General features: G+C 45.6%; 1 protein-coding gene across 2 annotated transcripts in view; it reads left to right on the top strand.

Moving 5' to 3' along the window:
- The window catches only part of CA12 (carbonic anhydrase 12), a 51,449-nt gene that overhangs the window by 16,251 nt on the left and 8,058 nt on the right, over positions 1 to 27,140 (top strand). The window contains exons 3-9 of one of the 2 annotated variants that reach the window (XM_068275787.1): positions 1,074 to 1,253; positions 1,335 to 1,477; positions 5,661 to 5,753; positions 14,806 to 14,869; positions 20,618 to 20,775; positions 24,820 to 24,946; positions 25,054 to 25,141. In XM_068275787.1, coding sequence (XP_068131888.1) covers positions 1,074 to 1,253; positions 1,335 to 1,477; positions 5,661 to 5,753; positions 14,806 to 14,869; positions 20,618 to 20,775; positions 24,820 to 24,946; positions 25,054 to 25,141 — 853 coding nt within the window. The remainder of the gene's footprint in view (positions 1 to 1,073; positions 1,254 to 1,334; positions 1,478 to 5,660; positions 5,754 to 14,805; positions 14,870 to 20,617; positions 20,776 to 24,819; positions 24,947 to 25,053; positions 25,142 to 27,140) is intronic. The other variant, XM_068275788.1, reaches the window with a different exon arrangement.

Below are 27,140 nucleotides of genomic sequence, written 5' to 3'. Positions count from 1 at the left end.
AAATTGCTCTCCACATATTTAGTGAATTTGAAAACACAAGTGGGCATCCAGCCTGACACTGTTGCATAATGTGTGTTTGTGTGTGTGTGTGTGAACTACTGTACAACGCACACACTTTATAATTCAAAGCCTGCATGCAGGGAGTGAGATTAAGTGATGAGTTACAACGCAGAGATGTGAACAGGCCTATAGAATTGTATAGGCAGTTAATTGACATGCAGAATTCTGCAATGCAACGGATGTAGCATGAATGTCCTCTTATAGAAACTGTCAACATCTTTAAACCTGAACCACCACTCCTAAATCCCCTTTTTTTTTTTTTTTTTTTTTTTTTTTTTTTTTTCAGTTTTATGTGCTGCCTGAATTTAATATACGTTTGTAAAAGCTTACATATCACCTGTGGTGACAGAAATACAGCGCACTAGGGGAGATGAGGGAAGTACAAAAATGAAGATGAGGGGGAACAAAGTCTATCTTTGCATTGAACAAGTGCAATAAATTGTTGGCACACCATAAGATTAGTGAGCATCCTCCCTTTTTTTTTTTTTTTTTTTTTTCCTTCCCCCTCCTGAGGTAATCTCTACATGTATAGTGGGTTAGTGTGTGGCAGAAATCAGATTGTGATCAACAGGGTTACCATCTGTCCATTCAGCCAAATCTAAAGTTACACTTTCCAAAGAGAAGGCCTTGTTAAGCTCTTGCAGATGTAGACAATGACTCTCAGAACAAGACACTGGGGCTATTGTCACTGGCAGTGCAAAGCTAAACTTCTTCACTGGTATCTGTTCATTTAATGCACTTGTTAATTACAGGTAAGGAAATAATCCTTTTTCTTTCTGTAGACAGTGAAGGCAGGTATGCAGTTGGGTGCTTTGGTTTTTGGAAGTTTCCATGTGGTGTCCAGTGTGTAATTGTGCGTGTGCAAAAAGTAAAAATCCAGATCTATGAAGAGGTGGTAGAGCTTTCTCCCTACAAATGTCATTACAGTCATAGGTGATTATAGCAATTCCTGATATGTCCTGTTTTCTTTCATGCACGTTTAATATATGCACTTTATCTACCATTTCTTCTAGGCGATGATGGAGAGAGCCACTGGCCATTGAAATACAGCTTTTGTGGCGGTGGTTTTCAGTCACCTCTTGATTTCCACGGTAGCATCCTACAGTATGATTCCAGCCTACAGCCCATCCAGCTGTATAAATATGATATTCCCGACACACAGTCCTTCACTCTGTCAAACAATGGACACACAGGTAACCCGATAATGCTGCTGCTCTTATTCTAGTTGGCATTTCCTGCATATGAGGAAACTAAATTCATTTCTTTCCAACTAGTGGCTATGAGTCTGCTTCCAAGTATGTATCTGGAAATCCCACCATTCCGCTACATTGCATCACAGCTTCACCTTCACTGGGGAAGTCTGACCAGTCATAAAGGCTCAGAGCATTGCATTGGAGGGAAGAGGTTTACAGCTGAGGTAATGTCTCTATGCATAATGGAACCAATCGAGGGCCTCTTTTGATCTTCCATCATAAACATCATTATTAAGGGATTTCCATCTTTACAAAACACAACTGCTAAAAATAAAGCTTCCTACAACTTCCGTATGTAGCCACAGAATGGGAAGTTTTGCTTTTGTACTCATTTAGTGCATCTCTTCTGTGCTCTCAATTATGGGTTTCTACCAAACCTGAATTTGGTAATATTGATGGTCAATTAAATTCAAATATGCAAATTTCTGCTGCTTGAAAACAACCAGTTGAATCTCACCAAGGTGGATTTAGGTTGTTCCATTTTCAAACTGCAGAAATTAGATAGACATAATTTGCGTAATATTGCAGCAACTCAAGAATTATGTGCATCTCCCTGACCAGAATAGTCAGTGAGATGCAAAAAATTCTTCAGCATCACGGTTTACTAGCGCTTGTAACCGGCTAATTGACTAGTATTTTTATAAGATGACAGGTCCTCTGTTCATTTGGTGGTCAAGGTGAGAAGGATATAGAGGCTGCCATATTTCTTTATCTATGATCTTTTGGCGTATGTAGTGTCTGAGTTAAAACTCTGGAACAAACATATGTCAAATCCAGTAAAACCTGAGTCAGAGTTGATGAGCTGCTGCATGCTTGTAAAAAGTGGCTAAAAGTATTCAGGGCAGTTTCTAGGCTAAGCTGCACCCGGGGCGAGAGTCTAAAAATTGTGCCCCACCCCCATGGACATGCAAACCCTTACTATTTAGGGACAGTCACACAGCCACATTTCACAAGTAGATCTGCCTGCTTGCTAGTGACTGGCCGCTCATCCAGGAGGAAGCAGGGACCAGGAAAACGCACACAAGCGAAGAGAGCCCAGAAAGCCGACTTCTCCTCCATGGGAGCCGCGCACTGACAGCCTGCAGTATCGCTACAGGGCATCAGGTGTCATCACACAGTGGAGAAGTGACGATGACTTGACGTCTGACACAGGCAGCCTAGGAGGAGGAGTCAAGGAAGGTGATCGTGCTTCTTCTTCCACTTGGCTGCACTGCTCTTCACCAGCTCCCTAGCGGTTATGTCCTTCTGCCTGCGCCCCCCCCCCCCCTTCTACTTGCCAGTCTGTGCCCAGGGTGGTCACCCTGCACGCACTGCCCAAGAATCGGCCCTGAAAGTATTAGATACACATGATCAGGCGCCAGGCAATTGGTACTGTTTGAAAGCAAATAAATATGGCAGCCTCCATTACCATCTCACCTCGGGTTCCCTTTAACCCCTAAAGGACCTCAGTCTTACACCTGAACTGAGTAAATTTATTTAAAATAAACAAGGTAACTTCAAATGAACATTATAGTTACCTCGCCATCAGTTCCTCTCAGAACCTCACCATTTTCTTCTGACAATGATCCCTTGCAGTTCTGACAACCTTTTTGTCAGAACTAAAATATATCAGTTGCTGTCAGTTATAGCTGAGAGGACAACTGATGTGCCAGGTAATGTCCATATTTCCCTATGGATCAAGTGGGCGATGTTACAGTTTTAACAGTGTGCTGACCAGAAAGCGGTTATGGGGTAGTGGCCAACTGGCCATTTTCAAAATGGAGGACGGAGAATTCCCTTGATCACAGTGGACAAACAAGACGTGGGAGAGGAGAGAGGTTGAAGAGTAGACTACACGGGATGTAAGTATGACTTGTGTATGTTTTGACTTTTTAATTTTCAGTTCAGGTTTTCTTTAACTTTTATAAATCCTTGGGAGGCACTAATGGGAGCACTGAGATACATGTTTAGGCTTATGACAAGTGATTATTAAGATGCAAATATCCTGCATTCATTTATTTCCAAGCTGTATGAAAGTCCAACAATGATTTACTCCTTATTGATCATCGCTAGTCAAGACAAGGATATTGGCCTGACAAGAGGGAACTGGGGTGAGGTCAAGGTTTTCCAGTGCATGGTTCTCAGAAGGGAGCAGTGTGTCAAACAGTGGCAGTATTTTTGTACTAATAAAATTACTGTTTCTAAAACATTCCATCATTGGATCTTTTAACTCACGTCGCAGTGGCGTACCTACCATAAGACTGCAGGTGCTAACAGCACCGGGTGTAGCCATGGCTAGGGGTGCCTCTGTGGTGCTCAGTTCCTGTGTTCTTCCACCTGGGACCTTTTTTTCATAGTTTGGGCAACATTCTGGAAAATATCAGCAGGGCATTGTACTACTTCCTGCACTAGATGTAGCACCCCTTCCCTTCCTGTCCCGTGGGCAATGTGTCTCCTCGCACTCTGCAGTGAGTGAATGTGCAGAGCAGCAGGGCGAGTAGAGAGAATGATTGCTGTGCTGCAGCTGGGACATTAGCAAGGAGAAGTGGCAGGATGTGTTTAGTGCACTGCATAGAGTAGAGTTTCATAACAGTTAGCTCCTTCCACATCCTGATGACGTCTTTTCCCCCAAAATCCCCCAAAATTTGCAGTGACAGGCTCGGCGCCCCAAGCAGTCAACCCTCCCATAAAAAAAATTGGTTATTGGGGAGGTGTGTCTGTAAATCAGCACCGGGTGTCAAATTTCCTAGGTACGCCACTGTTAAAGGGTATTCAGATCAACTTTTGAACCCCGATTGATAGTTTATAAATTGACCCCTTTATCCCCCTCTGCCTGACTTATCCCAGCCTGCATCTTTCAGATATGCTTTGCACCAACCCCTTTCCTCCTGGGCTTTCTCCCATACTTGTTACTCCCATTCTCCTCTCTGCTTATGCTGCGTACACACTGGCGACTATGGTCGTTTGAAACAGCTCATTAACTATCGTTCCGCCGACAATCGGGGAAAGCACTTTACCCAACGATCATTAACACGAACGACATCGGGAAGATGGAAATACCCAACCTGACAGATCGTATCTACCGACAATCGTTACAAAACTATAGTGTGTACAGACATCGGCCGAGAACGATCGTTACAAGGGCCAATGCGCCTGCGTTGGATTCTGCCCAGCTTCTGTACTTCCTGTGTAGTGTGACCCGTAAAGATTGTTACATTACAAATTTGAAATAAACTTTGTTTGCAAGTTAACTATCATATATTTTATCTATTGTAACTCCATGTTGGTAGGTTTTTTTTTATTTTTTTTTTTATTTTATATAAATATGTACGCAACATTTCCTTCTGATAGTTCTCGCAGAAAAGAATGATCGTTAAAATGTGTATGATGATCGTTGCATACCAATCTTTCCAATATCGTTCGTCTGGTAACTATCGTTCTTTGCAAACGATAGTTATCGCAAGTGTGTACGAAGCATTATGCTTGTTACCAGACGAACGATGTTGGAAAGATTGGTATGCAACGATGGGATGCAGCGATCATCCTACACATTTTAACGATAGTTCTCGCAGAAAAGAACGATCAGAAGGAAATGTTGCGTACATATTTATATAAAATAAAAAAAAAAAAACACTGACATGGAGTTAACAATAGATACAAATATATGATTGTTAACTTGAAAACAAAGTTTAATTGAAATGAGCAATGTAACAATCTTTACGGCCGCGCTACAAAGGAAGTACTGAAGCTGGGCAGAATTCAACGCAGGCGCATTGGCCCATGTAACGATCGTTCTCGGCCGATGTCTGTACACACTATAGTTTTGTAACGATTGTCGGTAGATATGATCCGTCAGGTTGGATATTTCCATCTTCCCGATGTCGTTCTTTTGTCCGTGTTAATGATCGTTGGGTAAAGTTCTTTCCCCGATTGTCGGCGGAACGATCGTTAATGAGCTGTTTCAAACGACCATAGTCGCCAGTGTGTACGCAACATTAGTTACTAAATGACTTAATTCGTGTAAATGCCTCTTTAGCACCCTCCCAATATCTGAGGGCATGTATAGCATCATCCTGAAGATGGTATAACACCTAATTTAAAATATTTCTGACCTCTGTTGCAGCCAGCTTTGGTAGTGGACTTTGACTTTACAACTTTGGAGAATATGATGTGTATTCTAAATCTTGGCCTGCTGATTTTAGTTATTTTATTTGTACAAATATCCCCTTTTGTTAAACCATAACTCTCTTCAAACTTTATTAGTAAAACTGCAAATCAAACATTCACTTCTTATTTACATGGATAAATGTAAATATGCATTAATACATTTGTATGTGTAATAATTTTTTTTTAATTTTACTTTCCCAGTTGCACATTGTACATTACAATGCAAAGTATGACAACATAGCCATAGCAACAGATGCTGGAGATGGTCTGGCTGTGCTAGGAGTCCTCATTGAGGTGAGACACAATATGTGGTGTGTGATTACACTTTCACTGTCAGGAAATTCTCGCATATATATTGCATTATTTCTAGACTAGTAGACCCAAGCCAGTTTCTAAAACGGGCTCTAGGTCTATCTTTTTTAATACGGTTGCGCGCACCCGTCTGCCTGGCTCACTGGCCCCGTCCTGTCTCAACTGCTGTCTAGGTCCGTGCTGCGCACATGCGCAGTAGCAAAAAGCACAGACCCAAGGACACAGAGACAAAGGAGCAAGCAGGGACACTTGCATATTATATAGGATAAAGGTTAATCCTACAACTTAAAATTGCAAATTGAAGCAGGAATAATGTCATTAATAAAAATGTAAAGCTATGAAGTATGAAACAGGCACCAAATTTACATTCCTCCCCCGCAATAAGTCATGTGCTCTATTTGCACAGGTAAAAGCAAAAGGTGCTGCTGTATATGGCTATTCTGAACAATGCCCATTACTATCAATGCACAGATGTTTGCCCAAAGTTTCGGACACTCATTAGCCATTTGTTGCCCTAAGCCAGGGGTCTGCAACCTATAAGACATAAAGAGCCACTTGGACCCGTTTCCGAAAAGAGAAAAAAAAACTGGGAGCCGCAAAACCATTATAAAACAAATCTAACACTGCATATATTGTTATTACCTTAATGCTATATACAGGATCAGATATGACCCCAATATGCACAAATTGTTAGCAGATATGACCCCAATATGCACAAATCGTTAGCAGATCTGACCCCAATATGCACAATCCTTCAGCAGATATAAAAAGAAAAACCCATTTACTCACCTAGTCAGAAGACCTCCTGTCACGATCTCCTCCGGTCCCGACCTCCTTGTGGCGCGCAACTCCCACGATCCTCTTCCTTCCCGACGTCACGTCCTGCCTGCATTACACTGCAGGGCTACGGGAAAATGGTCGCCCGAAGCCCTGCACTGGTCCGGCGGCCTCTCAGATAGGCTGCCGGCCAGCGACAGCACACGTCACATGCGCGCCGCAGCCACTGACACACACTACCTGAGCCGCGGCCTAGGAGCCGCGGCAAAGGTGAAAAAGAGCCGCATGCGGCTTTGGAGCCGCGGGTTGCCGACCCCTGCCCTAAGCTATTGTTCTTGATGGCCTTTTTTTTTTTTTTTTTTTTTTTTTTATGGCTGTACAGGCTTTGTTTAGGTCCCAGCCAAACAGCATGTTTTGCTCTGTGTAGAGATGGAGAGGTGTGAGTGGAGTCAGGTTGCAGGAACTCCCTCTGAAGTTCCTACAGGGAATAAATGCCGTTCAGCAAGGTAGTTATCCTAGTGGATTACAGAAGGGGAGGCCAGCGACATTGGAACACCTGTACATACTTTACAGTTCCACATGAATTGACCATAAATTGTACTGTCTGAGGAAAAATCCAAATGTGCACATACTGTAGTTTATTCACAGGTCTTTGAACCATGATGCCAAATGAAAGAGCTGTATCGGCCTTTTTTTTTTTTTTTTTTTTTTTTAGTCAGCGACTCATTTAGAGTTTATCAATCCATGAGGTATTGCTATGTCAGTTCATGTCATGAATATGGGTATTCACTATTTACACAGACAACGCAGATATATTACCAGAGATCATTCAGCCATTATATCCTATTATCCAAGAAGTTATTGTACTAATAAGTATTTCACAGATGGCTACTCCACCCCCACACAGTACAGCACATTTCTGCCATTGTGATTATTCTGCAAGGAGTCTTATACAGTCAATAAAATAACTTTTTAAATCTTTCTAGAATTGAGATGTATGCTTTCAGAGGATTTTGAGTAGGATCGGTTTAGTGGTCAGACAATGAGCTCATTCACCTCCTTTACTTTTTTTTTTTTTTTTTTTTTTTTTTTAAAGAGACAAATGAATGGCCTCAGGGCTTGCGGCAAAGTAAAAGAAAACACCCTCCATGGAGTATCTGAAGATACAACTATTATCTCACTTTATCAACTTCATACGTAATGGCAAAAGAGAAGGTGCCAATGTTGTCTGCTTCTCAGAGGGAGCTTGCCATTCTTTTTTTTTCCGCCCCAGAGGAACTGTATTTTTCTCCCCTCATCCTCCAAGATGGCTATATACATGAGATAGCTGGCTCCTCCCCTGAGGAAACACACCCAATACAAACATTTGCATAAAGCTGCCTCCTCCACCTCACCCATCAGTTTTGCTGTGTTTCCCACCTAGGAATCACCCGATACAGGCATATTCTGTATCTGGTTCTTTTTCCTCTTCCCTGATAGCTCCTGGAGGCCTGCGGGTGAGCTAGCTTTGGGGCGGCTGTACATCCAAAGGTAGGCACCTTGGTAGCCGTGTTCGCCTGCGGCTCTGGTGGAGATTGGAGCCGAAGGCCGGGCGTTCAGCATGCGCATGGCGTCTTGCCGACACATGGAAGTAAGGGGACGGTAGCAGAGGTTGCGTTTCATGGATGAAGTATGCAATCGGCACGTACTACTTCTGCTGACTCACTTCAGACCCTCCTTATAGGCGGAAGCGCAGCGGCGTTCAAACGTCATTACAGGTTCCAGCTACCAGGAACGCAGTCGGAGGATGGTGCAGTCCAGTAGTTACTCAGTGGATGGCTGCAAACTCGCAGCAGATTCAGTGTAACAGGTATGTCTGATTATCTCTGCTGAGTACTTGCCACGCTGGGGCAGCGATTGTGTAGTACATAGTCATGGCTTTGATAGCCATTTTGATTGCTATGTCTCTACTAGCTACTCCTAGTGGGTCACCACTACGGTTCTCCCTCTATACCAACAACTGCATATCATCCGCGGACTCAGTGAAGGTCATTAAGTTTGCAGATGACACCACTATCCTCGGCCTTATTGGAAGCAACGGAGAGCAGGAGTACCGCAGCGAAGTCGAGAGAATCTGTAACTGGTGCAGAGACAATAACCTAGTTCTCAATGCCGCAAAGACTGTTGAACTAGACGTGGACTTCAGGAGGAACCCTCCCCCCCCCCCCCTCCCTCCTGTACTCATTGGGGGTACCGAAGTCTCTAGGGTGACTTCCGTGCGGTTCCTCGGCACGACTCTCACTAATAACCTGAAGTGGGGGCAGAACATCACCAAAATTCAGAAGAAATCTCAGCAGAGGTTGTTCTTCCTGCGCCAACTAAAGAGATTCGGCATGCCCAGGGAACTGCTGACCAGCTTCTATACTGCCATGATAGAGTCCATCCTCTGCTCCTCAGTCATTGTCTGGTACACGGGCGCAACGGCCAGCGCTAAACACAAACTGCAAAGAGTCATAACTGATGCAGAGAGAATCATCGGGTCTCCTCTTCCGCCTCTTGATCTCCTCCACTCCGCTAGGACGCTGAAGAGGGCCACGGTGATCTCCCGTGACCCCTCCCATCCAGGCAGTCGCTACTTCATGCTCCTCCCACTGGGCCGTAGGTACAGGACTATACCATGCAAAACAACCAGACGGAAGAACACCTTCTTCCCCCAAGCGGTTCGGCTGCTAAACTCCAACTTCCCCCCCCCGTCGGGCCCGCCTACTGGCAGGCCCTAGCGGTGGTCTCTCAGTCAGTTCTCGCTGTTGCCCGCCCTTGTCCTTGTTCTTGCCCAGGGATTGTACGGCGGCCACCTCCATCATCATCATCATCAACATTATTATTATTATTATTATTATCAATATTATTATGGGACTGCTCCTGCACGGCAGGAAGAAAACACTTAGGACAATCCGGGTCTGTCATGTATACCGTTACTATAGTTGTGTATCCTGTCTTCTTATACTATGTCTATGCCATGTGTACCACAAATAATTCCGAATATAGCTCTTGCTGTATTTGGCGAAATAAATATGATTCTGATTCTTTCTCTGGCATATGGCATTATATAATGTTTTTTTTTTTATGCAGAGAGGAATTGGCCTGTGGGATATTTTAGTTGTTTTGCAGGCAAAGACTGTACAACCTGCTTATAAACAGGTTGAGAAATCCATGAGATGCTCAAAATGGGAAGCTAAACTTTCAGCTTCTTAGTAAAAAATCTCTATGCCAAAAATGTATTGCTAAAAACAAACTTGAATCCCTCTATAGCCGTGTTACATTTTATGGAATCTATGAGTCCTATTAGGGCCGAGACCCAGCCGCTCAGACCAGTACAAACCAGGTAAGGACTTTTGATACTGGTATAGGACAGGCAAATGTGTATGCAAGCACTATGCAGTGCATTTATGGATGTCTTTGTGTCATTCCAGAACCTAAAGCCTGCAAGATCCACTAATGGAAAGAAAGCCGAAGGGGGGGCTTGCTATACCCTATCCTAAACCTTTTTTTCTCAGTGGTAAAGCATGAATATAGAAACCGGTTCTATGTTCTCCAATTTTCAAACACAATTTTCTGGGAAATGTTTTTCTTTTGTTTAAAAATCTTCCTTATTACTATCTGATTTAGAGGTAATGCAGTCTAATCAGGCTACTGAGATACCTCTGGTGTTTCATCATCCAAGGGTTGCAATTTCCTCTTATAAGGAAGCACACTCCCTATAGCTCTGCTATAGGATCTATATGTAATGCAATTGAAGCACACAGTCAATGGGATTGTTTTTCCAATCCATAAAACCATGATTAATTTAATTGGAAATGAATGGAAAGAACATGTCAAATATTATTTTTGCTCTTACTTAAAGGAAAGGTTCAGGGTAACGTGGAAAAAAATAAAAATCCATATCCACTTACCCGGGGCTTCCTCCAGCCCGTGGCAGGCAGGAGGTGCCCTCGCCGCCGCTCCAGAGGCTTCCGGTCGTCTTCGGTGGCCGACCCGACCTGGCCAGGCCGGCTGCCAGGTCGGGCTCTTCTGCGCTCTACGGACGGGCTCTTCTGCGTCCCACGCGGGCGCGCTGACGTCATCGGACGTCCTCCGGGCTGTACACTACTGCGCCTGCTCAGTACAGCCCGGAGGACGTCCGATGACGTCAGCGCGCCCACGTGGGACGCAGAAGAGCCCGTCCGTGGAGCGCAGAAGAGCCCGACCTGGCAGCCGGCCTGGCCAGGTCGGGTCGGCCACCGAAGACGACCGGAAGCCTCTGGAGCAGCGGCGAGGGCACCTCCTGCCTGCCACGGGCTGGAGGAAGCCCCGGGTAAGTGGATATGGATTTTTATTTTTTTCAACGTTTCCCTGAACCTTCCCTTTTTTAATGGGATATCCCTTTGAGGATACAGAAACCTTTTATTGTTATGTCAGGATCTCCTTGGAAGTGCTTGTGAGGCGGTCTGCCTCATTTCACTCTCTTTGCATTCATTTGCAAAGCCAGTTGCTTTATTTATCTGTTTGCAGGAGATGAAGACCCATTTAGTAAACAAATCTCCAATTGAAATTGCTCAATCTGTTTTTAACTGTAGATTGTCAAAATTTCCTACTGACATATCTTGTGAAGCATTCAGAATGCTGCTCACAGTCCAGTATTATTTAATCCTGCTAAAAGGTTCCTGTGGATGGAAAATCTGTTAGTTGCTTTTCAGTTTTTGTGCAAGAATTATATGCATAGTTAATCGGCTTGCAGTGCAAATTTTATGCAATGATTATATGCATAGACTTTCTGAGGGCAAGTGTGCTTTTCATATAGGAATTATGTGCTAGGGTAATGCGCATAAAATATTTGGTTTGCAAGCCTGCAGTTCAGATAAGCATATGCGCATAATTGTATGCTGCTCTTCAGATAATGATCGGCAATGACTATATCCCTAGATTTCTGGATTGCGATACTTTTTCAAATGTTTCTATGCAAAGATGATACATAGTGTTTTTTTTTTTTCTGATGGCAAGTTTGCCTTTCAGAAAGAGGTGGTTAGTGGCTCTGCATCTGACATTGGCGACCGGAGTTTATGCCTTGGCTCTTCCTGTTCAGAAAGCCTTCACCTATATTATAAGGAGCTCTTGGGCAAGACTCCGTAAACTGCTACTGCCCACAGAGCGTGCCCTAATGGCGGAAGCTCAGGCGCCTAGAGTCCGTGAGGACAAAAGCGGAGTATGAATGTTTAAGCAGCAATCCAGATTTACTCTCAGATCTTTTCATCTGCAGTCCAAGTAGGGTTGCCAGGTGTCCGGTTTTAGACCGGACAGTCCGGTTTTTGGCCGCTGTGTCCGGTGCAAAAAGGCATGCTAAACCGGACAATTAAGATGTCCGGTTTTATGCCTTTTCCGGCGGCTGTCAGTATTGACAGCCGCCTGTAGCAGGAGGAGAGTAGCGCAGTGGAGGGAAAGCGGTGGGCAGCAGCGGAGAAGGGGGCCATCTCCCCCCCCCTTCTCTCACCTTAGATGCTTTCCGTCCCTCGCTGTCTCCTCCGATCTGTGTGTGGCTGACTGGCGGTGGCGCTTGGCAGCGGGCGGGACTTACCTTCCGTGTCGCTCCATGCGCCGGCCGGAAGTTCTGGTGCCGCAGCCGCTTCTCTGGTCTGCATCAGACCAGAGTAGTGGCAACTCATCCCGCGCGGCGCCTGCGACGAGACCAGTCACCAGACGGAGGAGACACGGAAGGTAAGTTCCGCCCCTCTGCCAGCCACCGCACACACCGATCGGAGGAGACAGCGAGGGAGGGAGAGGACCCTAAGGTGAGCGAAAGGGGGGGAGATGGCCCCCTTCTTCACCGCTCTCCCTCTTCTCTGCGCTGACTGCTTCCCTCCTGGGGGGGGGGGGGGACACACCTGCCTACATATACTGGGCCCATATACACCCTGGCTACATATACTGGGCCCATATACACCCTGGCTACATATACTGGGCCCATATACACCCTGGCTACATATACTGGGCCCATATACACCCTGGCTACATATACTGGGCCCATATACACCCTGGCTACATATACTGGGCCCATATACACCCTGGCTACATATACTGGGCCCATATACACCCTGGCTACATATACTGGGCCCATATACACCCTGGCTACATATACTGGGCCCATATACACCCTGGCTACATATACTGGGCCCATATACACCCTGGCTACATATACTGGGCCCATATACACCCTGGCTACATATACTGGGGACAACTGGCTGTTTGTCATTATGTGCATTTAGTGGTGAAAAGCTGTCTCTTATGTGCATGTACTGGTGAGGACAGTTAGTTACATGGCTATGTACTCTGTAATGTGCTGCAGAAGATGTCAGTGCGATATAAATACTGTAAAAAACATTTTTTAAAAAGCCCATTGCTTAGCCCCACTCTACATAAAAGTGTGCTTCTGACTCCGCCCCTAACTCCACCCCCTGTCCGGTTTTCTCCATCAGCCGACCTGGCAACCCTAAGTCCAAGGCGCTTTCTTTGTGGGTTATCAAGTGTTCCCATGATCTTTATGAAAGATCATAATTACAGTAGCAGCTATCTATCAATGCAGAAGTTTTTTTTTTTTTCTCGCTCCCTTTCTAGACTATCTTCTGATAGTTGCAAAGCTGAAGGAAGACCTAAGGGCTTGTTTAGACCTAGGGCGTTTTTCGTAATTTTTTTTTCAGTGCCTGCAATTTTCAAAATTGTCCTAAACGCGCTTGTGCAATGATTCTTTATGGGATTGTGCATATCGTCTGCTTTCCGCTAACTAAAGTGCTGCCTGCACCATATTTCAGGCCATTTCGCTATAATGGATTGTATAGGGATCAGTTTCAACCGCGTGGGCTGAAAGATCAGGTGCTTCACTTGAGCAAGTCTGCAAAGCAGCCATCTGAAAGATTCATCACACTTTTGTCAAGCACTACAGGGTGGATCTGTTGTCCAGCCAGGATATGTCCTTTGGCTGGAAGGTGTGAGGGCGCGTTTCCACTTGAGCGGAAACTGCCTCCATCCGCAGAGTTTCCCCGCAGGCGAATAGTGCGGGGAAACTCTGCCATAGGGTGCAATGGTAACGCCGGCCAAATCGCTACCGCTAGCGATTCGGCCGGCTTTTCCATCCGAATCGGCGCGGGAGGCTGCGGATCCCATAGCCGTGCATGGCACGGCTGATGGGATTCATGTGCTTTCCCCGCAGACCCAGAAGAGCCGTCTCGCAGACGCGTGCCGCTCTAGTGGAATCGCACCCTTACTGAGTATCACCCCTCCCTAAGGTAAATTGATTACTCGTTGGTCTCTCGTATATAGCCATCCTGGAGGATGAGGGGAGAACGCCTGTTAGAACTTACCGGTAGTGGTATTTCTATGAATCCTCCAGGATGGCTACCTTAGTTCCCGCCCTATTATTGGTAGATTTTGTCTGCCTTTATATGGGATTCTATTTTATGTTTATGCCTTTTCTATGTTCCTATCTTGTCTCTACAATAACTGATGGGTGAGGTGGAGGAGGCAGCTTTATGCAAATGTTTGAATTGGGTGTGTTTCCTCAGGGGAGGAGCCAGCTATCTCTCATATGTGTATATATAGCCATCCTGGAGGATTGGTAGAAATACCGCTGCCGGTAAGTTCTAACAGGCGTTTTTGTACACAACCATCTCCTAATGGATTAAGGGAAGTAAACTGCTGTTTCAATATTTTTATTAAAGATTTTAACAATAACAAAGATTAATGTAAAGCAGTATGTTTGTTTGTTCTGGGGTAATCCATTGCCAGTTATAGGAAGATTACTTAGACTTTCAAATGTCTCTTGAAAGGTGGTAGCACTACTGAACAACACTGAACAACACAGGTAGCCATCGGTCTGGTGGAAACTGCAGAGAAACTGTTGCAATATATTAATCTCTACAGTGTTGCCCTGTTCAACACACTGCAATGCGACGGGCCATTGATCTACTGTTGCTCCTGCCCCTGATCCCACCCAGATGTTCCAAACTGTCAGCTCCATACTGTAGATCGATTTCTGGAATATATTGAAAAACAATGTGCTGTGTGTTAAGAATCAGTTTCTTCAAAATCTATACCTTTTCAGAAAGAAATTGTTTTGGAACATTGAGTGGAAATCTGTGTATAGCCAGCTTAACTTCATTAGCTATTCCCTCCCCAAATATGCAACACTTGACTTACTACATGCCATAAGTTAAAACTTTGTGTGTTTTTTGTTTTCATTTCTCTGCAGATTGGATCTTTCAACCCCGCATATGAGAGAATTTTTTCACAACTAAGACAGGTCAAATACAAAGGTAAGTGGGAGGTCTTGGTGTCAATTCAATGGCTACTTCCTGATTTGTGGAATCCTACTGAGGCTAGGAACAGTGGCGTAGCTAAGGAGCTATGGGCCCCGGTGCAGGTTTGACATGGGGCCCCCAATCACCCTAAAGGCTCATACACACATCAGACTATAGTCTTTGGAAAATGAAAGATCACAGACCAATCTTACCAGCCTTCATGTAGTATGAGAGCCATACCTTCAGTCTTTTCTATGGAGCTGAACTCTCCATCATAAAAAAAAAAATCTTTGCAAGATGCTGCACACACGGATGCTGTACAGACACAAAAGATCAGTATCTGCAAAAGATCTGTTCCTGACAAAGATCCGTTCCTGCAAATTGCATTCAAGGTCTATAAGATCTGCAGATCATCATACACACCTTGTTTTACTGACATTCATCTGCAGATCAGACAATCATCTGCAGATCTGAAAATCCATCGTGGTGGCTCTGATCTGCAGATGAATGTCTGTTAAACAAGGTGTGTATGATGATCTGCAGACATAGACTATGAATGCAATTTGCAGGAACGGATCTTTGGCAGGAACAGATCTTTTGCAGATAATGATCTTTTGAATGTCTACAGCATCTTTGTGTGCAGCATCTTGCAAAGATTTCTGTCTGATGGGGAGTTCAGCTCCATAGAATAGACTGTGAAGGTATGGCTCTCATACTACATGGAAGGGGGTAAAATTGGTCTGTGATCTTTCATTCTCCAAAGACTATGGTCTGATGTGTGTATGAGCCTTAACCACTTGAGGACCCACCCTTTACCCCCCCTTAAGGACCAGCGCTGTTTGTTTGGATCTGTGCTGGGTGGGCTCTGCAGCCCCCAGCACAGATCCGCGGCCACACAGAGCGATCAGATCGCCCCCCTTTTTTTTCCCCCTATGGGGATGATGTGCAGGGGGGGTCTGATCGCTCCTACCTGCAGGCATGTTGCGGGGGGGCACCTCAAAGCCCCCCCTCCGCGGCGACATTCTCCCCCCTCCCTCTCCTACCTGCTCCCCCGGGAGATCTGGGCTGCACAGGACGCTATCCGTCCTGTGCAGCCAGTGACAGGACGTCCCCTGTCACATGGCAGCGACCCCAGGCCGCTGATTGGCCGGGGATCGCCGATCTGCCTTACGGCGCTGCTGCGCAGCAGCGCCGTACAAATGTAAACAAAGCGGATTATTTCCGCTTGTGTTTACATTTAGCCTGCGAGCCGCCATCGGCGGCCCGCAGGCTATTCACGGAGCCCCCCGCCGTGAATTGACAGGAAGCAGCCGCTCGCACGAGCGGCTGCTTCCTGATTAATCAGCCTGCAGCTGGCGACGCAGTACTGCGTCGCTGGTCCTGCAGCTGCCACTATGCCGACGCACGGTATAAGCGTGCGGTCGGCAAGTGGTTAAGGTGGGTACACACATCAGATAATGCTACGTACACACATGCGACAACGATCGTTCGTTGTGAACGACGAACGAACTTTTAATTGATGAAAGAACGACCTAAGTAAAGTTAGTTTTAAAATGTGTGTAACGATCTGATCGTTAGAACGAACGTTACATCACGTAAAGCAACTATTGCGCTTGCGCATAAAAATGAGGAGTTTCATGGAGAAATAGTGTGATGCGCATGTCAAGCCTAGTACGAACGACCGTTTACGACGATGTACTACTTTTGCAAATGATCGTCGTTGGAAAAAATCCGCCAAGCTAGATCGTTTGTTTTTAACGATCTAGCTCGTCCGTCGTTAGACTTAATGATCGTTGGCTGCTTTTTTTTTTTTTTTTTTTTTAAACGATCGTCGTTTGAAATGATTGGGGAACGATCGTTTCAAACGACTATAGTCGCATGTCTGTACGCACCTTTAGTCTTTGGAAAATGAAAGATCACAGACCAATTTTACCACCTTCCATGTAGTATGAGCGCATACTCTACACAGTCTATTCTATTGAGCTGAGCTCCCCATCCGATAAAAAATCTTTGCAAGATGCTGTACACATTCAACAGCAAAAGATCTGTTCCTGCAAAATGCATTGATAGTCTGAGATCTGCAGATCCTCATACACACCTTGTTTAACGGACAATCATCTGCAGATCAGATCCACCAGGATGGATCTTTGGATCTGCAGATGATTGTCTGATCTGCAGATGAATGTCTGTTAATCAAGGTGTGTATGAGATCTGCAGATATCAGACTATAAATGCATTTTGCAGGAACAGATCTTTTTGCAGATACTGATCTTTTTGAATGTGTACAGCATCTTTGTGTGCAGCATCTTCCAAAGATTTTTATCTGGGGAGTTCAGCTCAATAGAATACACTATAGGTACCCTCTCATACTACATGGAAGGGGGTAAAATTTGGTCTGATCTTTCATTTTCCAAAGACTTATCTGATGTGTGTACCCACCTTTTTTAAGCATAACATGATCTGCCAAGGATTTCAACAGTGTAAAGGGGCCCATACACCTAACGATTTTCCCGCCGATATACAGCCGTTTCAATCACAGTGATCGGAACGGCTGTGAAATCGCCGTGCACACCGCTGACAGAACGATCGATTTCCATTCGAATTCGATCGTTCCCGTCAACCCATCCGTGTGGAAGATTTTTCTCGGTCGCCGGCGGGTCGGAAGTGTGTCGTTAGCGGCGTTCGAATGCCCGACGACCGACATAATACATTACCTGCTCCAGCGGACGCGAGTCCCCTGGTCTTCTTCTCCGCTTCGGGCTCCAGAGCTACACAGAACTTCCTGTCCCGGCAGGAAGTTTAAACAGTAGAGCGCCCTCTACTGTTTAAACTTCCCTGGACAGGAAGTTCAGTAGCCAGAGTGGAGAAGACAGCGGTGACAGTAGACTTGCGCCGGCCGGAGCAGGTAATGTAGGCGGGCGGTAGCAGCAGCTCCACAGATTGTGATCGTTTTCAAGCAGAAATCGATTCACAATCTGTTTACAGTAAAGGTGGCCATACGATCCCTCTCTGATCAGAGAGGGATCTATCTGTTGGTCGGATCTGACGGCAAATCAACCAGTGTATGGCCACCTTTAGAGGTGCAATTGGGAAACATTTTGTTAATTACTACTATTTAAAGCATCCATAGAAATGATCATTAACAGCACAGGGCCAATAGAAAGCTAATATTTTTCTTGAGGGCGGGCCCCTCAGGGCCCCTCTGAGTCGAGGGCCCCAATGTGGTCGCTACCTCTGCAACCCCTTGTTACAATACCTGTCCGCCGCGCTCAGCGTCCCGGCCAGAATCTTCTCGCGCGCGCAAGCACACTCCCGGCAATATATAGGAAGTAGCCAGGGGTGCGCGCGCTAACGGTCACAGTGCGGGTACGCGTGTAAGTACGCAATTACGCATGCGCAAGGGCCGTCATGCGGCTGCGCGTACGCGTGAAGGCGCATGCGCAAAAATTAGGCGCGAAGTTTGTATTTAAACAGGCTGCTTGCTGGTGACCAGTGCCGTCACTTCTATACAGCTTAGTGCTAGTTCGCTTGAGCCTTACTATTTGATACTCTGATTACCCGTTGCCGACCTTGCTTGCTATTGACCTCCGTTTTGCCTGCCGCCTGTCCTGACCCTTGGCTTGTTATACCGTTCCTGCCTGTCTGCCGCCTGCCCTGACCTTTCGGCCTGTTATCCGGTTCTGCTTGTCTGCTGCCTGTTATTGACCACTGGCCTTATCGTTTGACTACGTCTTCCTGCTGGACTTGGTTGTTCTCTCTGCCTCCGGTGGGACGATCCTGGGGGCCACGACCTGGTGATCACTTGCAGCAAAGTAGCCCGCTGCCCATTAGGGGTAGCGGCCCATCGTCCCTTGTGGGGCGCTCTGGTGAAGACAAAAGTGGTCCCTTAGATTCCGCACCCTGGAAGAGCCCACGCTAACTACCGGTGTCGGGGTCAACAGCTATTTGTCCCTTATTGTAACACCCCTATTGCTACGCAACTGGCTAGGAACTCGCTAGGCAGAAGCACTAGCGTTGAGGTAAATGCTAGTGTTTTGGCCGTAGATGAGTCTATGGGCCGCACATAAAAAATTTCAAATATGATACTGTATTTTTCACCATTACTATAGGGAAAAAAATTGAAAACCGCAAAAAAGAAAAAAAACACAATGGAGAGAACGCATAGCTTTTTGCACTGCATACTGTGGTCTCAGCCTCAGAGGAGCAATAGGCGATAGATAGAAAGATAGATAGAGGTGTGTTGTATGTGTGGCGTAGTGGTTAGTGCTCTGGCCTTGCATTGTGTGTGTGTGTGTGTGTGTGTGAGATTGTACATCTGGGAGATGAAAAAAGACACAATCTAGGCTTGTCTCCGTACTGAGGACACTTAACCACTTATTGAATTGGGTAGTTTATCTACGCCCCTGCAAACTTCAGCTTTGGTCTAGGGGCGTAGATATACGCAACTCCGCCGCTTTGCGCGCTCGTGCATGTGTTCCCGTCGCCGTCCGTTAGCACCTCAGATCAATGAATGGGAACGTGGTTCCCATTCATTGATCTAAGTCCCCATTGTAATGATTGGCAGCTTCTATTAGAAGCTGTGATCATTCTGAGAAAGTTTCCCATTCACCATTCACTTTCTGTAAGTGTAATGGTATGCTCACAGTATGCATAAATAAAATGGCTGAGGCCATCTTGTGGCCAAATACTAAAATTACACCTACATATATTTTTGTTAATAAAAAGACCTACACTAATTTTTAAATTGGCTAGTTAATTCCCCCACTCTCCCATATTTGCCCAATAAAAATATTTGCATGAAAAATAAATTACAATAAAAAAAACCAAACACAAATGGTTAACTTAGTGACTGAACTTATCTAATCTATATGTCCATATATGCCATTCCATTTTTTTTTTTTTATTATTATTGGCTTGTAAATAGTGATTTGACACCCAACTGAAAAATGCACTTTTTTATTTCCAAATAAAATATTGTAAGGCATTGTGATAGGGACATAATTTATACAATGTAATAACTGGTACAAATAGTATTGATTTTTCAATTATGGTAGCATCTATTATTTAAAAACTGTAATTGTCAAAAGCTGAGAAATAGATTTTTTTTATTTTTTCAAAATGTTTTATTTTTTTATTTTTTTGTGCCATTAGAGAACCCGAGGTGGGTTTAAAAATCCTATTTGGACACAGAGACACTTAGTGCTGTATACAGTGAGCAGCTTCTGTGTCCTTACACTGTCTACAGGCTCCCCCCGGGCTCTGCTGTCCCACATAAAGGAGAAAAAACTCCAGGCTCGCGACATGCAGATTGTTGCTATCTGGCTGTTTACCTGAAGGCTGTCCGGCACCGCCGCTCCCCTGCCTCCTCTATAGCGTGGCTCCCCTCCTGTGTCCCTTCCCTCCCCGCTTCCGTTAGTTTCCTCCAATCTGCTTATGGAGCCGACTCAGTATTGGGCTTTAGATTGTAAGCTTACAAGGGCAGGGCTCTCTTACCCTTTTGTGTCTTCAATTTTTTTTTTTTCATAGCCTGCACTCTGTTATACAATGTATTCATCATGTTACACATCATTGTAAGCACCATTACAGTAAATCATTGTCTGTATCATTATGCACCCTTGTTGTTTTACTACTTTGTGTAGTGCCACGGAATATGTTGGCGCTTTATAAATTAATATAACGGGGTGTGTATCTATCATCTCTATATTTTTATTTATTTTTTTACATGGATTTTGGCTAACCATTTCTTTAATCCCTTTGATGTAGGGCAGAGGGTTCAGATTCCAGGGTTTATTGTCAGAGATCTTCTTCCTGAGGAGCTGGATGAATATTATCGGTATGAAGGTTCCCTTACCACCCCACCCTGTAACCCCAGCGTCTTGTGGTCTGTTTTCAGAAATCCTGTGCACATTTCAGAGGAGCAGGTAATGAGGCCATTTCTCTGTTTGCTAATATTTAATAGACTTTTTATTATTGCCCTGCAGTGCAACTCCTTCAGTTTGTTATTTTTAGTTAAGCAAATAGAGCTACATAGAGGTGTGTTTTTATTATTATTATAATTTTTTTTTTTTTTTTTTAACGCTGAACATGGGTATACATTTATCATGCATCCTTTTAATTTCTTCTCCTACTTTACAATTTCACATTGCAGAAAAAATATGCAAGGACTCTACTACGCTTCCTCTCACTTTCTAATGGTTAACCAGTAAAACCATTCTCCTGCCCAGTTAGGGCCCAACCTATAGGTTGTCAAAAAGAAAACTTTTATTAACCAAACCTCTTAATAATGAGTCTGGCATGACCAAGCATATCTGGGGGATACAAAGTCGCTTGGATTACTTTATTTCAAGTGATCATGCCATCATTACACTGAGCACCTACGATAGGTATACAAAGGTGAAGGTTTTTTTTTTTTTTTTTGATGTATACCTGAAGTGAGAAAAAAGTTACTGGCCTCAACGAGAAGCCGCTGGATAGTCCAAAGGCTTCCTAGATCTTGCTGCCCACTGTTCCAGCAAGTGTCCCACTATGCCACAGGTCTCAATCTCCAGTCCTCAAGGGTCACATCCGTGCCATTCAGGATGGAGAAACGTGTTCTACTTGATGAACCACACCTTTCCTGATTCAGTCCCTTCAATTAAAAGGAGTTATGCCAAAAAAGTGTGAGGACGTCAGCCCTTGAGCATGGACATAACCCCCTGGGAGGGAAGGGAGGAATGTTGGAGGCTTAGGCAGACCACTCCTGGTTAAGTGCAGACAATGGCAGTAGAGCGCAATACACTACTGACTTTCAGCAGAGTGACCTGTCCTCCTCACTTCTCCACTTCTCTTCATCCATACTATATCTGCTTGCAGTTCTTGTCCCTGCTTGTCTCAACTGCAGTACTCTGCTATATTGGAGGGAAGGTTGGGAGGTAGAGATGGCCCGAACCTCAAAGTTCGGTTCACGCCGACTTTCGCGAACCACAATAGACTTCAATGGGGAGGCAAACTTTGAAAACTAGAAAAATGTATGCTGGCCACAAAAGTGATGGAAAAGATGTTTCAAGGGGTCTAACACCTGGAGGGGGGCATGGCGAAGTGGGATACACGCCAAAAGTCCTGGGGAAAAATCTGGATTGGATGCAAAGCGGCGTTTTAAGGGCAGAAATCGCATTGAATGCTAAATTGCAGGCCTAAAGTGCTTTCAAACATCCTGCATGTGTATACATCAATCAGGGAGTGTAATTAGAGTACTTCTTTACACTGACACACCAAACTCGCTGTGTAATGCACCGCAAACCAGCTGTTTGTGTAGTGATGGCCGTGCTGGACTGGTGCGCACCATGGCCAGAGTGCAGGCCATGGAGGTTTTCAAGCCCATATGGTCGCCGGGCTGTGGTAGCTCAATAATAGAACAGTGACTGTCCAGCTGATCAAATTTGGTCTGTCCACAATGAAGCAACAACCGTATTATCGTTGGTGTGCCGCCCAACGCCCCCCCAGCCTTGAACAATGCCACGGGAACATCGAGCAGCACAAGCCCGCTGGGACACCTGCTGCGGTTGTTCTTCTTCTGCCACCGCCTCCTCCTCCTCCAAAGAAACGCCTTCCTCATCATCAGAGTCTGACTCCTTTTCCCCACACGACTCTTCCTCCCCCACCCCCACCTCTGTGCTGCCGCAGGTGTTGAGGAAACATCTGATTCTGATGAAAATTTCTCCCACAACTGTTCCTGCCATAACTGTTCCTGTTCACGCTCCTCCACACACAGCTTGATCCACCACTCTACGCACGGCATGCTCCAGGAAGTAAGGGTACGGGATCAAGTTTGTGATGGTGCCTTTGCTGCGGCTCACCAGGTTGGTCACCTCTTCAAACGGCCGCATGAGCCTGCATGCATTTCGCATCAGTGTCCAGTTGTTGGGCCAGAACATTCCCAGCTCCCCAGATTGTGTCCTTTTACTGTAATTGTACAGGTACTGGGTGACGGCTTTCTCCTGTTCTAGCAGGCGAGAGAACATGACCAGGGTCGAATTCCAGCGAGTCGGGCTATCGCATATCAAGGGTCTCACCGGCAAGTTGTTTCTCCGCTGAATGTCCGCAAAGCGTGCCATGGCCGTGTAAGACCGCCTGAAATGCCCACACAACTTCATGGCCTGCTTCAGGACGTCCTCTAAGCCTGGGTACTTTGACACAAATCTTTGAATGACTAGATTGAGCACAGGTGCCATGTCCCAAATTCAATGCGGAAAGGAGATTGTTGTCACACACCACGTTGCCGATCTCCAGCTGGTGCAGCCAGGAGAGCTGGTCCAGTGTGACTCTCCACTTTGAGGCAAGACTTGTCTAAGATGGCGTGACACCATCGTAACTGGCATGCAGCATATGCCCTGGGGAGATGGGGCTGTGTAGCTGGAGAGGAGATCGCAGCACCAGTAGAGTTGAACTGCCACTCAGCCAAGGAGGTGGCAGGAGGCCTGCCTGCAAGCCGTGGAGGTGTCACAAGTTGGTCCGCTGCACAGCCACGTACTCCCTGCTTGCCATCGGTCACCAAGTTGACCCAATGGGCTGTGTAAGTAATGTATCTGCCCTGACCGTGCTTGGCAGACCAGGCATCCGTGGTCAGGTGGACCCTTGACCCAACGCTGTGTGCCAGAGATGACACCACTTGCCTCTTAACTTCATGGTACAGTTTGGGTATCGCCTTTTTAGAGAAATAATTGCGGCCTGGTATCTTCCACTGCGGTGTCCCAATGGCCACAAATTTATGGAAGGCCTCAGTCCACCAGCTTGTATGGTAACAGCTGGCGAGCTAACAGTTCCGCCACTCCAGCTGTTTCTGACGAGCTCCCCCTGCTTCATTCAGGAACTCTTCTCCTCTTCCTCCTCCTCTGACTCCCCCTCTGACCTGTACCCTTGGTCATCTTGTCTCTTAGGAACCCATGTGGGATCCGTATCATAATAATCATCCTGCCCAGCTTTGCTTGCCTCAGACGTGCCTTCTTCTGAGCACTGTACTTTGGGCCAGGGCCGCACGAAATCGCTTTAACACGAGCTCGCACAGACCTGCCGGGTGGCCTTCCCCTGGGTCTGCTTCTACCTCTGCCTCTACCTGTTTTGTCTGCCCATATCGGGGGGGGGGGGGGGGGGGGGAATGAAGTAAAGGGTATGCACTGACTTGACTAATACAATGTGCAGTTAACAGGTATGCACGGAGTGGTATATCACACTGCATGCACTCGCGTAGGTAGGTGGGTGCACTGAACACAACAGGTAGGTATATGCAGTGATGGGTATTACAATGTGCACCTGTCACACACAGACAGGTAGCGGACAGGCACAGTGACACTGCGTGCGCTCAACTTGCGTAAGTAGTTGGGTGGGTGCACTGTGAACAGGTAGGTATATGCAGTAATGGGTATTACAATGTGCACCTGACACACACACACACACACGCACGCACGCACGCACGCACGCACGCACGCACGTACGTACGTACGTAATCGCTGAATGTGCTGGGCCTGGCAGTGGCACACACACAGTATGGCTTATGAAGGATGTCTATGCAACACAAGTGTCAGTGGGACACAGAAGAAAAAATAGATCACAAGAACAAGATTAGCTCTCAAAAAAGCTGTTGTGGGGTGCTATTTTAGCAATAAGAATCAGCAAGGAGCAAGCTGACAAGCCTACGAGAGCCTAACTAAGCTTTCCCCATGAGAGTCTGCAGCAGCTGTCCCTTCTCTATTTACTTCAGGCACACGAGTGAGTAAAATGGCCAGCGATGCCTGCCTTTTTATAAGGTGGGGGGGAGAGCGGCTCTCTATACCAGCTGACTGGTATACATTCATGTGTTCCCCTTTCTCTTTACTCTTCTATATCCATAAATACTGTATGCTCATTCTCAAAGTGTGTGGGGGAGGGGCGGTTGCGGTTTCCAGAAGTGCCCCCAAAAATTGCTAAGGACTATTTAACTTGACTTGCAGCTGCATGTATTAGAGACATCTCTCTACTGTACAGAACAGAATGTTTCTACACCCATAGAGATGGCTGACAATTTCAGGCAACTACAGGCAGAAGGTACCCGGCTGGTGTCTGTCTCTTTTCGAGAAGGTGAGTTTGACAAGTTTTGCTATAACATTTTTTATTATTTATTTTTCCCCCCATAGTGACATCTAAACCCCCTTTTATTATTGCGCAATTTTTCTTTTTATATACAGGCGTTGTCCTTGCAGTTGCGTTGGCCTCTATCCTTGCTGTTTTAGTCATTATCGCCGTGACCTGTTGGTTGTTTCATCGGAAAAAACGGTAAGTGCTTTTTGTAGTCTAATGGCTAAAATGTTGTTGATGATGTTCAACCTCTGCTAACAAACAAATTACACACTGAATAGATTAAAATAGCTTGTCCCTAAACCTGTAGATTCTTGTAGCCCATTTTCAGGAAGGCTAACGGTTGAACCTTTAGGGCTAGTTAACAGTGCATCAGTTGGGTTGCAGAATAATTCTGCATATCAACTCACTGCGCATACAATTCTATGGACCTGTTCACAGCACTCTGTTGTAATGGATTGCGTTATTCTAACTCGCTGCATGCAGGATCCTAACTACCATCAATGCCCAGTCTCCATTGCACGTCACACATTTTAACATGGATAATGCACCACTGTGAGTCCAACCTTAGATATTTTTTTTTTTTTTTTTTAATATATTAAACCTGGTTTAACCACGTAACGCCCATTGGTGGCGAAAAAAGTATGTATGTATGTACTGCACGGACAATGCAAAAATGGACTTTGTAATACATCCTGTTTTTGCACATAAGTGGTTAAAGAGTAACTACACAAAATAGCTCTAAATCGGGGCACTGTAGGAAATGTAAAAAATGCTGTTGCACGTGGGATTTTTAAGCAAGGCAGCAGCTGATCTTTTCCATGCAGCAATTGAGGTACTGCTGCAACTGTCTAGAACCATATACTAGGCTTCTGCTGACAAATCTGATGGCAGGTGGTGGATGGGAGGAAAGGGTGTACACAAATTTATACCAGAGACTCCGTTAATAAACATTTTCACACAGGTTCATTCTAATTACAAACCAATTAAGGCCTCGAGCAGTTCAGCGTCCCATCTGCTGCCCACGATTGCCATTTGGGTGCATTTAAAATGCAGGCGAAACACCCAAACTTATGAGGGACCTAGATACATGGCACTCCTAATAATTATCATGTTAGTGCAGCCTGTAACGCTCCCCAACTCACAGCAATACAAAGTCAATGGGGCTATTCAAACTGCCCACGTTGCGTTACATGTAACGCTGCACGTTCTTTAGAACGTGCAGCATACTATAGCGTTCCAGCGGCTTAAGCCGTGTTAGACTGTTTGCACATGCTCAGTGTTGGGACGGAGAGGAGGCGGGGAGAGGCCGCTACGTAGCCGCGCACTCAATATGCACTGCACTGGTGGCCGCTGATTGGCTGGCCCCACGTGGTCCCGCCGGCCAATCAGCGCCACTCTCACTGCCCTAATACGAAAAGAGCCGCTTAACGCCTCTACCAACACCGGCAGGTGTTGCGTTAGGGGACGTTATGCGACCATAACGTCCACTATAACGCAACATCCTGGTGTGTAACTAGCCTTAAAGTACTCCCAATTCCCCTTGTCAAAAATGACATCATAGCCTTCCAGAAAAATATATATTTTTCCTTTTTTATATGGGCTCATAAGAGGCCTCATATCCCAGGGCAATGTATGCATTACAAAAGCTTTGGGGGTCCAATTTCAGAGACTATTTGCTCTGAAGACCCACTACAAAATGGATTGCTGTCCTTGTTCTATTCCATTAAGAATTACCACTCACAGGAGACTAAAACTGCCTTTATGCTGGAATGGGAAAGGATTTGAGCTTTGAGATGGATTAAGAGGAGATGAGGGAATGTTTTAAGACCCTTGCTAGAGGGAGCCTCTCATAGAAGTATCACACATAATCTCTAAATTGTGCTTCAGAGGTTGCCACGCTGATGGCACTCTTGACACACATTCTGGACTTGTCCAAAGGCATCCAGGCTCTGGTCCAAAATACCTTTATTTACTAGGGTCTTTAAAAGAACGAGCCTCAATAACTCCAGAGTCCTGCTCCTAGGGCACAAGAGCAGGATATGACAAACATTCTGAGCACAGGGTGACCCAGCATATTGCCAACGTAACTGGCGCTTCCGCACTCTCTCATTTTCTACGATCCTCCACGATGGTGTCTTGAGTGTATCAATGCAAGAATTGCACACAGGAGAGAGGCTTTCTGCAAACATGGGAT

This window comes from Hyperolius riggenbachi, chromosome 3 (genome assembly GCF_040937935.1).
Source record: "Hyperolius riggenbachi isolate aHypRig1 chromosome 3, aHypRig1.pri, whole genome shotgun sequence".
Classification (NCBI taxonomy): Eukaryota; Metazoa; Chordata; class Amphibia; order Anura; family Hyperoliidae; genus Hyperolius; species Hyperolius riggenbachi.
This window is presented reverse-complemented; position numbering and strand designations above follow the sequence as displayed.